Below are 16,135 nucleotides of genomic sequence, written 5' to 3'. Positions count from 1 at the left end.
CATGGTGTGAGGTGGGATCGTTTCATTTTTGCTTACTGTCCAGTTGATTCAGCACTATTTGTCAAATAGTGTCAAATATTTGTCAAATAGACGACTGTTTTCCCTTTGGTTGATTCTTGACACCCTTTATGAAAATCAATTGACCATAGAAGCAGAGGTTTATTTCTGAACTCTCACTGTCTGCATAACTATTGCTTTTTATAATAAATTGTGAATAAACTGAAAAATATGTCCACCTACTTTGTTAGGTGCACTTTCTCTTAGCCTCTACTCATTTTTCATTCTTTTTTCTGTTTGAACTGCCTAATCTCTTATTATTCTATCTCCAAGTCCACTAATTCTCTCTTCTGCCAGATAAATGTTGTCATTCTAGTGAATTGCTTATTTGTTATCATTCAAGTCCAGAATTTCTATATAGTTTAAAAATCTTTTATTGATATCCTTAATTTGACAAAGACATTGTCACTGTACCTTCAATTGCTTAATCAAGCTTTTCTTCAGTTCTGTGAACATCAAATTGACAATGGGTACTTCAAAATATTTTTCTGTTAAACCTAACAACTAGTAGTTCTCACAGGCAGTTTCTGCTGCCCTATTTCCAGTGTGGGAGTCATACTTTTCAATTTCTTTGCATCTCATAATATTTTGTTGGAAAGGGCAACATTTTAGATAACGTATTCCAACTTTGGGTACTGGTTCAACCCTCTCTGGGGCTTATTTCCTAAGTTAGTAAATGGTCATGCTCCTCTGTCCATGGGCTTCTCCAGGCAAGAATACTGGAGTAGGTAGCCATTTCCTTCTCCAGGGGATCGTCCCAACCCAGGGACTGAATCTGGGTCTCCTGCATTGCAGGCAGATTCTTTACTGTCTGAGCCACCAGGGAAGCCCGTTTTCCAGATTATTTTAGTGAAATCTACATCTCCATCCATCCTCCAGTGTTAAATTGGACGTTCCTCTTCAGGGAGGCACAGCTCCAGGTATGCCCCAAGTCACTTTGGGATAACAGAGGTGTTGTTGGGACTCTCTTTCCTTGACCCTACAATCAGATATTAAAGGTGTTAGATCCATGAATAGCTGGTTCATTGCTCTATTATTTATATCAATGTCCTAAAGCAAAAATTTTTAATCAGATTATAGCTTTTTTCTTGAGGGGGATTAAGTTTCTGAGGTTGTTCTTGTGTAGTCACTGTCGTGTCCGACTCTGTGACCCCATGGACTGCAGCACGCCAGGCTTCACTGTCCTTCATTATCTCCTGGTGATTGACATTTGTTCTTTGATATTTGTTCCCAGTGTTTGATATTTAAAGACCCAAGGAGGGCTTCTTCCAGGTGTCTTATTCCTGAAAGCTAGCCAGCCTATATACTTTATCTTCATTAGATCCATGGACCTCTTCCCTATTTCCTATACAACCTCCATTGTTTTTTGAGAATTCTCTTTAAATTTCTCCATGTTGTAAACAAAGCCAGTTCCTTTGTGAAGCAATTAGGAACTATTTATCTCCCCTCCTTCCTTCCAAACAAAATCTCAGAGCCAGTATTCTGAAGCTGGGGATGATGGCAAATTTCTGAGTAACACTGTACTCTTGTGGCTAAACATGGTTTGGGGGGGGGTACTACTTGAGGTCCTCTTGGCTTACTTCTCCTGGGCTGGAACCACCACCTCATGGGCCGGAGGAAGGGCTATCAAGGCTACATTATTCTCAGCACGCCACATCCAGGGCAGAGCCTCCATCCTACAAGTGGGGCCTGGGAGGAAGGAGACAGCCCTCAACACTTGACCACACTGACCTGGGACTGAAGCAAAAGGCAGTTGTGGGCACAGTAAGAAAGCACTGAAGTCTTGCTCCTCCTGGCTGGGAGGTAGAGGGACAAGGGCGTGAGATTCCTGGCTGCAGCAGTCTGGACTGGGGCCTCCAACCTCACTGAGCTGGGAGGTGGGACAATCAGGTTTGGTTTAAAATACCAGATTCTCAACTTTCCTGCAGAATTTTCTTATATTTTCTTGAATAGATGTTTCTTCATTTACTAATTCTGTCCTTAGAGTCTTAGAAGTTTTAGGTAAGTTTTTAAAAAATATTTATCGCTGTGTTGGGTCTTCCTTGCTGCACGAGTTGCAGTGCCTGGGCTTTTGATTTCAGTGGCTTCTCTTGTGGAGCACGGGCTCTAGGGCATTGTGGGTCAGTAGTTGGGGCTCACAGGCACTAGAGCATAGTCTCAGTAGTCATGGCACACAGGCTTAGTTGCTCAATGGCATGTGGAATCTTCCCGGACCAGGGATTGAACTTGCGTCCCTGGCAGGTGGATTCTTAACCCTTAGACCACCAGGCAAGTCCCTAGAGATTTTAAATGGTTACTTTTAATACTTCTTACCAGTTACTGGGGAGCAGGGTCAGCAGAGCTCCTCAGGCTGTCTTAGCAAAAGTTGTACCCTGCACATTTAACTCTTTAATATTGTCATAGAATTCATTTTTCTTTTTTGGTAGCACCATGAAGCATCTTAGTTCTCAGATTAGGGGTTGAGCCTATGTGCCCCCGACCCTGCCCCTACAGTGGAAGTACAGGGTCCTAACCAATGGATTGCCAGGGGATTCCCCCACATTTAATTCTTAAAGCACAGGTTTAATTAGGACTGCTGAAAAACTTACTTGTACTGATTCAATATTTCCTTAAAAGCCCAAGGTCTTAGAGATCCGCTTCCAGATTATATCTGATTTTACTTTCCCTTGGACTCGAGTCAGTTTGAGCTCCTTCCAAAGAAACGCTGCCTTTTATGTCGCATTGTCTTCACTCGTAGCATTCTACTTGTCCTTCCCCAAATCGCAGCACACATAAATCCTACAAACCCATCAAGGTCCAGTTTCAGTGTCACATGCTCCATCATCTCCCTACAATTCACACATACCTCTCATCAGATGTAGTGACTGTCTGTATAACTGCCTAACAAAGGGAAGAAAATGACATCCACTGGAAATCTACATGCCAAACAACATTCACCATTCAGTTGTTTCATTTGATTATGAAACCCTACAAAATAGGTATATTGTTTTTCATTTGCTAAGTCGTGTCAGACTCTTTGTAACGCCATGGAGTGCAGTACACCAGACTTCCCTGTTCCTCCCACCTCTTGGAGTTCACCCAAGTTCATGTCCATTGAATCAGTGATGCCATCCAACCATCTCATCCTCTGCCACCCTCTTCTCCTTTTGCCTTTAAACTTTCCTGGCAATCAGGGTCTTTTCCAATGAGTCAGCCATTTGCATCAGGTGGCCAAAATATTTGAGCTTCAGATTCAGCATCAGTCCTTCCAATGAATATTCAGGACTGGCTTGACCTCCTGTGCTGTCCAAGGGACTCTCAAGTCTTCTTCAGCACCACAGTTCAAAAGCATCAGTTCTTCAGTGCTCAGCCTATTTTATGGTCCAACTCTTGACATCCATACATGAGTACTGGAAAGACCAGAACTTTGACTAGACAGACCTTTGTCAGCAAAGTGACGTCTGTCTAGGTTTGTCATGGCCTTCCAAGAAGCTCACTTTTAATTTCATGGCCGCAGTCACCATCCACAGTAATTTGGAGCCCAAGAAGAGAAAATCTGTCACTGCTTCCATTTTTTACCTATTTGTCATGAAGTGATGAGACCAGATGCCATGATCTTAGTTTTTTGAATGTTGAGTTTTAAGCCAGATTTTTCTATCCTCATTTTAAAGATGAGAAAAGCTGAGATACAGACAGGTTAAATAATTTGTCCTAGTCTTGAAGCTGCTGAGTTTTAAAGCCTAGATTAGCATAGGCAGAGTTTATACAATGTTTATTTAACTTGGGGATCAAACATGTATGAAAATATATGTAAATGTTTTACTCAGCATGTGGTAGCTATTATCTCCTTCCATAGGTTGGACACACTGGTTTGCATATAGCAGATATATGTATCTGCTACATTAATGAATTTATGAATGTTCTGATAAAAACCATTCTGTATTTCAAACTAAGGCCAAGTACTTTTTAATTTTACATTTTGAAACATCCCAGTAATCCTATTTATAAATGTCTCATGAAATTGGTATTTCATTCTAACCAATTGTTGCTGTTCAGTTGTTAAGTCATGTCCGATTCTTTGTGACTCCATGGATTGTAGCATGCCAGGCTACTTTGTCCTTCACATCTATATTCTACTATAAAAACATCAGGCAATCGACACATGAACATTTAACACAAATGTAGCCAGAGCTCAATATTATTATTAAACACATTAAAAAAAATGATTCTTTTGACTTTTTGTTAGTATTTGATCCAAGGACCATAGTTGAACTGTCAGCAGTTCTCCCTTTTCTTCTTGGCTGCACTGTGCAGCTTGCAGAATCTTGGTTCCCGACCATGGATGGATTTCAGTGAAAGCCCGGAATCCTAACTACTAGGCCATAAAGGAACCCCCAGCAACTCTTCATAGAAGAAATTCACTCTGCAAAATTATTGAAGAAGAGAAATGTGCAATATGATTAACAAATCAAGGCATATTTCTAGTCTACAAAAACATGGAAGTGTATTTTTTCACTGAATTTGGCATTTATTTATCAGTATATCGTAGAACTAGTGAAATCATAAGAAATGCAAAGTATAAGATTCATCTTTTATTATCCTGTCATTTCTAGCCCAACATAACAAATGGTCTTGTATAGTATAAAAGTGAACTCCTATTGTTTAATTATTCCTAATAAAAAAATTCAAATATTCATAGTGGATATCAAATAAATAGGTCAAGCAACATAATTCTTTATTCCCACTAAGATGAAATCAGACAAATGAGACATTATGTTCCATTTCAACCAAGAATTTCAGAAGTTAAGAATAACTGACGAGACACAAGTGAAAAAGATATAAACAAATTCTACTAATAAGATTTAAATATGGTACTATACAAAAATTTAAATATTTTCTACCTCATGCTATTTGTTACTGGACTGTAAGGAATCAGAACACTAGGAATTTCTATTATCAGACATTACTTTACTTTGAAATTAGGCTTCCTAATGTAAAACAATATAACCAATGCCTCTCTATTGCTTGTCCCTTGGAATAGTGATTCTTTAACATGAATTTGATTTCTCTCTAAAAGGGAATTAATTCTAACTAGTAAAGTATTTTCAGAAACTCAAGTTATTGATGAATTCATAAGTGAAATAACTGCCTGCCCCAGTCAGATGTGGAGAAACTTCGCCTTATATTTAAGATAAGTAATTTTTAGGCCAAGAGTGCTCCCACAAATTTTAATGCTGCTGCTGCTGTGTCGCTTCAGTCGTGTCTGACTCTGTGGTACTTATCTCTAAATCTAAACATATGCCTGCTAAAATGTAACAATCTCTTTCTGAAGTGTTCAAAAGACATGCAAAATAATATTATCTTAAATTAACATCTATAACAGTAAATTTATAACTATATAACTATGAAATGATTCCATGAAAATGTTTAGCAGACATTAGATGTAGTAAAATGAGACAAATTAAAACTTTTTTACTAAAAGTATCTGAAAGTTACAGACTAAAAATATTAATCCTATCCATTTCATAATAACTGTAAGTAACCAAGTCATAACCTCAAAAAGTTAAAAACACTTAGAAGATGAAACTTATCTTTTTGACACTAATATTTAATAACTAATAAGTAGTTAGTTTTACTTAAAAGGAATCCACTCTTTGAAATCCACTCTTTCTTTTAACTAATTCTCATTACTGCCATTTTGCTTCTTTCTTTCACAAAACAGTTAAATGCCTTCCAATTATAAAGCGAGGTTAAACATCATAATAATTTACACTAAGGTAATTTTCATGGAACTTTAAATTTTGAAAAAGGAAAACACACCTATTCAACAGGAAGGAACAATCTTCTTTATTAACCTCACTGTATATTCAGAAAGGATTAAAAAACACACACATTTGCTGGGCCACAAAACTGTACCAAAAGTATTTCCTTACAAAATAACTACATAAACCAATAGTCCTGGACTGACAACAAAGACATATATCGACATACATTAGCATGAATTAATACACAATTCAAATGTTTTTGCAGCAAACTTCTAGCAGACCTTTATTCCCTTAATGAGGGAGTGTACAACTTCTTTAACTCTTTAAAAATAGTAATAAAAAATTACAAAATAACATAAATGTAGAATTAAGGCTGAGACTATATAATCTAGTATTAATAAAGTCAAACGATGTTTATAAAACTGATGCTGCTGCATATTATATATATATACATATATACACAAGATAAATCTTTAGAAATTTAAAATGCTGTCAAAAGTTAACCCATCAATTTAATATTTTTCCATGTATCTTAAGATGTGAATTCCGAGATACCTGTGCTTTTCTGATTTTATTCTGAATTACAAGTTTCCTCTCAATTTCCAATTAAATACCTAACCTCTAGAACTTTCCTTAGACACAACAAAAAGTTTTGTTAAATAAATTCACACAAAAGTAATAAAAAGGTCTGCTCTCAAGAAACAGTTCTAGCATATTCATGATAAACATACTGAAAAACAGTACATACACTTGTCTTCAGGATTAATAAATGCTATGTGTCAGCTGTGCAGTCACTGCTGTAATTGCGTATTTTCCTCTGACACATTTGCAAGATAACGACAACCAAAAGGCCTGACAACTGGAATAATTCCAGTAAGCCCACACTGTCCAGTGAGATTGACAAAACTGAATGGTTGCTTCCAGTCCTGTTTGGCTAAACATGGAAATGCAAGCCTAGGTTCTTGTATCATCCCCAGAAATATTCATCATAAGTCACCCTCTTGGTCTTCTGAAACAGAGCTGCAGAAGGCAGGGCATTCTTAGGGAGACTAATGGCCTCCTTTCTGTCATCTCTCACACATCAGTTTTGGTTATAATCCTGATCAAAGTGGAAAAAAAACACAGTTAAGTTTTATATACCAAAGTTCTCCTCCCCTGTAACTCCCTCATCAGACCTCCCCTGTAACTCCTTCATCAGACCTGGGTGGTTAAATACGCAGTGGAACCGTGTTCTAGTAATTATAGTAATTCTTGGTATAAACAGACTTAATTAAATCCTTGTACGTAAGCATTTCTTTCACATGTATGCAACAAACAAAAGCTTGACAGCAAAGCAGAAGTTAACATATACAGAGGAAGAGATAAATTCTGTGTAGCATAGTTCTTTGGAGTGGTATATCCTAGATCCAAATTTTGCAGATTATTGCTTATTTTCCCCTTTCCTAAAATGAAATTACCATTTAAAAATTTTAACAAGAATTATAATGCTTATTAGAGAAAGGTCACAAAGATAAAGCAAAAACATTCAAAAATACTTATAACTCTATTTACATACAGAGGGTGAACATCTTAGTATATATTTATGCAGATATTTTCTTACTCAGATATATTTTCTTTTTCTTCTTGGGGGGGGCGCTGTGCTGGGGTCTTCATCGCTTTTTGTCTAGTTGTGGCAAGCAGGGGCTACTTTCTAGTTGTGGTACAAGGGCTTCTAATTAAAGTGGCTTCTCTCGCTGCTGAGCACAGGTTCTAAGCTGCACAGGCTTCAGCAGTTGTGGCACATGGGCTCAGTAGTTGGGGTCATGGGCTCAGTTGGGGCACAGGCTCAATAATTGTGGCACACAGCCTTAGTGGGATCTTTCCAGACCAGGGATTGAACCTGTGTCTCCTGCACTGGGCAGACGGATTCTTTACCCCTGAACCACCAAGGAAGCCCTATACTTTCTTTTTAAACAACAGTTCCCTGAACTGCCATCTCCAAATAAAAGACACACAATTTTGGTAAAGAGCTAATTTGTTATCTTTATGAGTAGAAAATCGATTAGAAAACCGAAGTCTCTACTGAAGGAAATGAGTCTACTGCATAAATATATACTGCTAAGTATATTCTGTTGATTCTAAAATCCACATTTTCCTACATTTAACATCTCTGACACCACCTTATAATGTCATGAGTTAATCTGCAGTGTTTTCTTTCAGTGCCTCATGGAATAATGATGTTTTTAATAGTTACTGACATCTTACAGTTGATGAAATATGATATATAATCCCTATAAAAGCCAACAATATATAAATAGGTAATACACACACACTAATAATAACATATAAACACATATCGTATGTTGCTATTTCCTACTGCTGAATTTGTTTTCCATTGTATGGATGAAATCACTATTTCAATATTAAAGATACTTTCATCTCAAATGCAGTAACATTTTTGATATAGTGTGAATTATGGAGAACAGGTAGAGACTGGGGATGAGGAAATTACTAATTAAACAGTGGTTTAAATTTTAAATAGAAATTTAAAGTGATATTAGATTTCCCAAAGATAAGCAGGATGTAAACAGGAAGCCACAGGTTAGAATACAGCAAATATGCGATCTACATCTTCTCACCTGCCACCACAAAGCTTGATGACAACAGCTTTTTTATGTTTGTTTTTTTGTGTATGCAAAAAAGCTGTACTGACAATATGGGTCTATCTCTGAAAACATTTACACTCTTCACCCTTGTTATTCCACAAATTTGCTATGAATTTTCTTGGTGTTATCTTCTGTCAGTCATTGTACTGGGCCTTCAACAGGCCCTTTCATCCCTGGGAATTCTCTTCCACAAGTTGTTTCTTCTCCATTTTCTTCTTTCTAGGATTCCTGATAGTCTGAATTGGTTCTCTACATCTCCCCCTTTCTCTTCACATATTTCCCCCTATTTTTCTGGGAAGTTTTCTTTATGTTAGTCCTTTAAATTTTTTTCCCCTCCTTGCCTGGCTTCTGCTGCTGTCCTTTAAAGAGTTTAATTTCAGCAATGGGATCTGTAATCCTGTCCTGGCTGTATCTTTCTCCTAATATCCTCTTGGTTTCACAAATGTAACTCCTTCCACAATCTAATCAGAAATTACACACAGTTTTTAAGAGAGTTCAGCTGAATCATCTTCCAGGGTTGGTTTTGTTATTTATCTTGGATTTCCCCTCACATGTTGTTGACTCCCCTCATATGCATAATGACTCTCAGCTGTACAATTACACTTAAGAAAAAGGACTGTGCTGCTGGTCTGGATTTAGTCTACTATTAATAAAAATAGAACTGTTTTCCCATTAAGGCTGCTCTCTGAGTAGGAATTTTAAGGGATGAGGGAGCAGGGGAGTGGACAAGAAGGCTTTGCTTTAAGGGTATGGCTGGAGAGCCAACTAGCAGGTTGCTAGTGTGTAGATGTTGGCAACAGACAAGCCTCTAGGGCGCCACCAACTACATCGGAAGCCATGATACCAACTTTTAATTAACTAATTAGCATTGTTATCTAACTTCCTGGTGAAAGTGTTAATACCTAGAAAAAAGAGAACAGAGCTCTTAAAGCCTGGGGTTGAAAACTTGGCATGGTCTAGGCTCTGTTTTCTCTCCTCTTCCATTTCGCTCCCTCCTGTTTTGGGCTGGACTTCTCTGACTGAGTCCAAGGTTCCCACTGTCTCTTGATTATTCCCAGAACCTCCTCCTTGATATTCCAGCCTTGTTTCTATCCTGTAATCCCCAGAAAACCTTAATCAAATGTGAAGGCAGAGGAAGACAGATTCAGACATGCAGTTTCTATTTATACACTTTCCTAAGAAGTTATAAGAGAATGACAAGGAAGCCAGCAAGGACCCAGAAGACCTACAGGATTACTAGTAACAGTTACTAAAGCAGGTGGAAGAATACATGATCAAGTTACACAGTGAAGGAAAAAAGAAAGACTATTAGAAACTCCAGAGACATTCACAACATTCAAGAAACAGTCTAAGAACTGGATTAAAATTCAACATGATTTTAAGAACTGATTGTTTAGAAGATTTACTTGACTCTGATGTTTGGAACACTGGTGGCCTAAGTGGGGTCATGGCATTAGAATCTTACAGAGGGAAATGTAATCCTAGCGCACAACTCTGCCTGTATCATAGTCAGAGCCATAATAATATATGTTGCTTATCACTCAATAACTTTGAAAAAAGCACAGAGGTCTTCGTTGTTGGTTGCAAGAGAGAACGTAACCAAATAACCACAAGAACAATTTAGTTCAAAAGTCATTAGATGGGCAACACAAGACAGACCTCCGCACCAAGGTGCTGGGTGGACTGCACTGTCTGAAAACTGATAAAACAAGACATACATAAATGTGTACCAAAAACAGAAAAACTAAAGCAGTTAAAACCAAGGCTGCCTCTGGGAACCAGGATGGGGTAAGGGTACAGAGGAACAAGATCTCATCACCATGAGTTCTTTTGATACCTGTGCTGTCCAGTCTGGTAGCCATGAGCCACGTGTGGCTCCAGAGCACTTGCAATGTGGCTAGTCCTAACAGATTTGCTGTCCTCTGAATTTTGAAGACTTTGTATGAAAGAGAATTTAAAATGTCTCATTAATAATTTCTATACTACTGGCAGTATGTTGCAATGATAATACTTTGTATACTGTGTTCAATAAAATATACTATTAAAATTTAATCTCGCTGCTTCTTTTAAAATGGTGCCTAGAAAATGTTAAATTATATGTGTAGTTAACGTTAGGAGAAGGCAATGGCACCCCATTCCAGTACTCTTGCCTGGAAAATCCCATGGACGGAGGAGCCTGGTAGGCTGCAGTCCATGGGGTCACTAAGAGTCGGAGACGACTGAGTGACTTCACTTTCACTTTTTCACTTTCATGAATTGGAGAAGGAAATGGCAATCAACTCCAGTGTTCTTGCCTGGAGAATCCCAGGGACGGGGGAGCCTGGTGGGCTGACGTCTATGGGGTCACACAGAGTCAGACACGACTGAAGTGACTTAGCAGCAGCAGCAGTTCACATTATACAGTATACTAAATATATACACCATTTGATTTATATACATGCATTACTTTAATGAAAATACCATTACTATTACTAAATACCATTATTAACAAACTAAAAAAAGAAACTTTAGCCCATACCACCTCTGAATTGCTACAAAATCTTAATTAACAAGGTCCAGATCAATGGCATCGGTTGTGGTTCTGCAGTGACTGTAAGTCTTAACTGTAGTTAAGTCCATGCAGGAGAGCCTATGAACATGGACTTTAGTCTAGAACTGCTTGGCAGGAACTTCCTCACTTGGTCTCTTAAAAAACTGGAAAAATGTTCCCCATCTACCATAAAATACTTCTTTACCATTTATGGCAAGCCTACAGAAAAGCAGGAGAAATAATAACCTTTTGCCCTTTCTTGTTTTGATTTACTGTCACTTTTTTGTCTTCTAGTGTTTTAGAATATATCCCAGACATATTATTCAACTGTTAAATACCTCTGTACATATTTCTAACTATATATTTATTTTACTGTAAACTCTATGATACTGCTATACACAAAAATCACAATTCCTCAATATATCTAATATCCAGGTGATTGAAAATTTACCCCAATTTTTTCAAAATTGTCATCCTGAAGATTCAAATCCAGGTCCAAAGAAGCTGTACAATGTGCACTTGACGGTTACACCTCTCGGTTATTTTTATTCTATAACCAATGGTTCATCCTTCTCCCTAGGCATCTTTGTCACAGCATGCGGGCTTCTCATCAGCGGCTTCTCTTGCTGTGGAGCAAGGGTTCTAGGACACAACGGGCTTCAGGAGTTGTGCCGCGTGGGTTTAGTTGCTCTGTGGCACGTAAAATATTCCTGGACCAGGGATCGAATCCCTGTCCCCTGCATTGGCAGGCATATTCTTACCCACTGTGCCACCAGGGAAGTCCCTCCCTATGTTTCTTTTAATGTCACTGATTTATTAACAAAATCATCATTTATAGTGTCCCGTTCTTGACATTCTAGATTTGGCTAATTGCTGCCTGGTGGCATCATTTAACTTGTTCCTAAATTTCCCTTCTTTTCTGTATACTTTTGCAGTTAAATCTCCAATTCATGAGAGATTTACACTCTAACACCGTAAGGTATCTATTCTATGCAATGAATTAACCTCCTTTTATTCATCCAGAATGTTAGCTGTGTGAACTGTCCCAGGAGTGTCATGGTTTTCTGCAGTGCTTAATTCCTGCAAAGAACTCCAGTTGAGAAAGACTGAGTGGAAGCTTAAAGTGATGTTTTCATTTTATCCGACTTCTTATACACTTCATTCTCATATAAAGAACTTTATAAAGAAGAACTTCTATAAAGAACTTTCTTCAGTTATTTGATTAGCCAGAATGTTCATGTAAGGAAAGAATGAACATGTCTTTTCTATATGAATATATCAATGTTCACTGTAAGGACCTGGTGTCATTTTTTCAAGATACTATTTTGGGGAGAGGCATACTGTGGCTTCCGTCTAGCTCTCCAACCACATCTTAGGGGCTCCTCGCTTTTACCCACTATCCTTTAGCCTCACAAGCATCTTTACAGTTCCTCAGGCATGCCAGGTGTGTTGTTTTCTTAGTGCTTTCACGCCTCTTCTCCCTCTGACTATAAGCCATCCCTACAGAGCTGACTTCCCATCCTTCAGTTCTCTGCTAAATGCATCTTCCCTAACAGCCAATCACGTTCTCCCACTGTTCTGTATCACTTTGTGCTCTGTTCTGTTGTAAAAACTTAACATCATTCTATATTTTTACATACAGAAAAAGGTTTACTTTTTTGAACTGTCCCCCTTCGGTACAAGATTACAGACCTCCTATGGGGGCAAGAACCATGTCACATTTATTTACCCAGGAACACAGAGCACAAAATAATCAAATAGTTACAATAAATACAGACTATGTAGATGGACAGGGCATGGAATACCAATTCTAAATATCATGGTCTCAGTGGAACTCCTCAAAGGTCAATAGGAGAAACTTACTCAGGCAGACTCCAAATGAACATTCGTGAAATACAAGAAACCCCAGTACTATGTGCCTTTCTGTGGGATGGGCTTACTAGTATCTAATCTGAAATGGACAATTTTCTTCATTGAGTTAGGCTGCAGATGGCTTTGTTGGCTTCTTGGTTAGTTGTGCAAATGGCATGTGATTTTCCAAACAATATACTATAAGCAACTTTTAAATGAGTAATGTACGAGTGATTCTGCATAGTCTGTATTTGTCAAGTTGCTGAGCCTATAAAGCAGAATGTAATGTATTTGAAAGTTTTCAAATAATCTGCAAAAAATCATTTTAGAAAATGATTTTTTTAGAGTATCCTAGGAGGAAATATAAAATAATTCCATCTTATTTTCATTAGCCATCACTCAATTCGGTTAAAAAGAAAACAAAATTAATTCTGGTTCAGGGCAGGCAAGTAAACACCCTCATGCTATTGTTAAAGTATGATGAGCCAAGAGCTTTGAGGGCACAGTAGCCTCACCTGTTTTGTCTTGCAGCTTCTCTTCTTATTCTCTTGGGAGGAACTGGACAGTCTGTCATTGGGTGAGGCAGTGAATCATTACACTTACGTGTGGGAGTCATTCCTGCAAAGACAGAAAGAAAACAGAGAAAATTAACTTTCAAAGGACCAGAATTATTATAAGCAATGAAAGCAAATACCTCTTAATTTATAGAAGAAGAATTAATAAATAATACTGGGAATGCTTCTTATTATGCCTGCTGAGAGAATAGTTACAAACATTTGTCAGTTCACCCGGAGGTCAAGAGTGTCTATGATTTAAGTTCTGGGTCATTCACACTCTTTCTTCCTGGAGCTCAATTCTCTCCAATCATGCACATTATCTTCCTGCAGAGAAGGATCTCGCAAAAAGTACAGTACCTAGTTTTTGCTCTATCAGTTTGAGATTCTTTTCGTGTTCATCAAGTTCTTGTTTCTTCCTCTTCATATCGGGAGTGTGAAGGTACTTCAGCTGCCCATTAAGATCCTCGTTCACACTGCCCAACCTGCACACAGCAGTGCGGTACTGCTGAAGAAGATCTACAAAGAAACCAGAGATATTCGATTAAAACTACTGATATCATATCAAAACAGTATTTTAGGAAAGAAGAGCCAGCAACACTGAGTGTTGTGTTACAGTAACACATGGAGCTACTTTTAACATTCACAGTAAACAAATGAAAGAAAAAAACACAGTTTAGATCCTGGCACAAGACTGGTGCTTATTAAATCTTAATTTTCTTCAGCTGCTTGACTTTAATAAATTTACTGTACAGGGAAAAGAAGATACAAACTGTTTGTAGGACATATGTTAACCTTAAAATGCATTCCACTAGCCCCTGGCATCTACCAGTATACTTTCTGACTGAATTTGACTATTCCAGTTACCTCATATAAGTGGAGTCAAACAGTATTTGTCTGCACCAATACAAATACTGTTTGAGTCCACTTATATGAGGTAACTAGAATAGTCAAATTCAGTCAGAAAGTACACTGGTAGATGCCAGGGGCTAGTGGATGGAAGAGAGGTTTGGAGCGAGAATGGGGACTTGGTGTTCAATGGGGACAGAGTTCCAGTTTAGGAAAGTGAAAAACTCAGGACATGGATGATGGTGAGAGTTGCACAACAATATGAGTGTACTCAGTGCCACTGAGCTGTATAGTTTAAGTATGGCTGAAATAGTATATTTTATGTAACAGAGGATAAGATGGTTGGATGGCATCACCAACTTGATAGACAAGAGTTGGATCAAGCTCTGGGAGTTGGTGATACACATGGAAGCCTTGCGTGCTGCAGTTTACGGGGTCACAAAGAGTCAGACATGACTGAGTGACTGAACTCAACTGAGTGTGACTTTTACCACAATTAAAAAAAAAAAAAATTCACCTTCTCAGTCAGTGTTTACATCCTGTTTGATATTCAGTATTCAATCTAATTCCACACAAATTTGGGGTTGGGGGAAGAATGCATTAAACATGGCATTATTAGAACATCATTGCTTCCAACAGACATGGCCATTTCCTTAAACACAGCTTTCAAACACTCTTGACACTCAGCTTTCAAAAAATGTAACTTTGTTTAAAAATATATTATATTAGTCAAGTTTGAGACTGTTTATTGCCTTTTTGTATGAATTACTAGACACTATAGGTTAAATACACTGACTATACTTTAGTCCATGGGCTAAGAATGGTTTATACAGTTTTAAATGATTCCATTCTAAATGGTTATATAAATATGTTCATAACACCCTCAATTTTGTCTCCTGGCTCACAGGCCTAAAATGTTTACTATTTGACCCTTTGAGACTCTAGTCACACAAAAATGTTCAGTATTCATGGGAATGGGCATATAAACACCCATATGTTTAATAAATATATACAGTGGGTTTACATATGAACCTGTGGAAGAAATCAATTTAGTCAAGAGTATATGATATATGAGATTTTCTATACTTTAAGGATCAATTACAGTATTTTAAAAAAATATCCAGCTTTCTGGGAATGAGTAAGCACACACACACACACACACCTGTGAACATTATGAGCATATTCATGTATATTTAAATACGAATTCCATATATGTAATTCAGTAATGACAAAGTCCTTATGTGTCTTGATTCCTTATGACTTATTGAGAACTCAAAGGTAGCCACTAAAAAAAGTCTGGTTTTCTGGTTTGAAAGTACTTCTAATTTCATTTTTCTATGTGCATAAAATAGTGCTTATTTTCTATGTGAATAAGGTACAAAATGATGTTCAGACCCATATGTCAGGGATGCTACCTAACTCAGAAGACAATGTAAAAAAATTTTAAGTGATTAAGGGTTGAATCCTACTTTGTGAGTCCTTTTAAATACTCAAGAAACAATATAGTCAAAGGCTTTATATTAATCAACTTGTTATTTATAAAACTGAAAGATGGAGTATTAAATACTTTCTATTAAATGGAACACTAACAGCAAACATTTTATGCCTAAGATGGGCAGAAGCAACTTAACTCAATATGCCTTTGTTGTTTTTGTTCAGTTGCTCAGTTGTGTCTGACTCTTTGCGACCCATGGACTGCAGCACATCAGGCTTCCCTGTCCTTTACCATTTCCCGGAGCTTGCTCAAACTCATGTCCGGTGAGTAGGTGATGCCATCCAACCAACTCATCCTCTGTTGTCCCCTTCTCCTCCTCTCCTTCAATCTTTCCCAGCATCAGGGTCTTTCCAATCAATTGGCTCTTCACATCAGGTGGCCAAAGTACTGGAGCTTCAGCTTCAGCATCA

At 37.8% G+C, this 16,135-nt stretch overlaps 1 protein-coding gene across 2 annotated transcripts in view; it reads right to left on the bottom strand.

Moving 5' to 3' along the window:
- Positions 1–4,218: 4,218 nt before the first annotated feature.
- The window catches only part of SMCHD1 (structural maintenance of chromosomes flexible hinge domain containing 1), a 127,985-nt gene continuing 116,068 nt past the window's right edge, over positions 4,219–16,135 (bottom strand). The window contains exons 46-48 of one of the 2 annotated variants that reach the window (XM_086373087.1): positions 13,742–13,900; positions 13,343–13,445; positions 4,219–4,459 (exon numbers count right to left, since the gene is read on the bottom strand). In XM_086373087.1, coding sequence (XP_086229213.1) covers positions 4,405–4,459; positions 13,343–13,445; positions 13,742–13,900 — 317 coding nt within the window. In that variant the 3' untranslated portion in view covers positions 4,219–4,404. Of the gene's footprint in view, positions 4,460–5,859; positions 6,901–13,342; positions 13,446–13,741; positions 13,901–16,135 lie in introns of those variants that run through there. The other variant, XM_086373088.1, reaches the window with a different exon arrangement.

This window comes from Bos grunniens, chromosome 24 (assembly GCF_055505025.1).
Source record: "Bos grunniens cultivar Pamir isolate PY7600 chromosome 24, Bosgru_T2T1.0, whole genome shotgun sequence".
Lineage (NCBI taxonomy): Eukaryota > Metazoa > Chordata > Mammalia > Artiodactyla > Bovidae > Bos > Bos grunniens.
The sequence above is the reverse complement of the archived record's forward strand: the minus strand, read 5'-3'. Positions and strand labels throughout refer to the sequence as shown.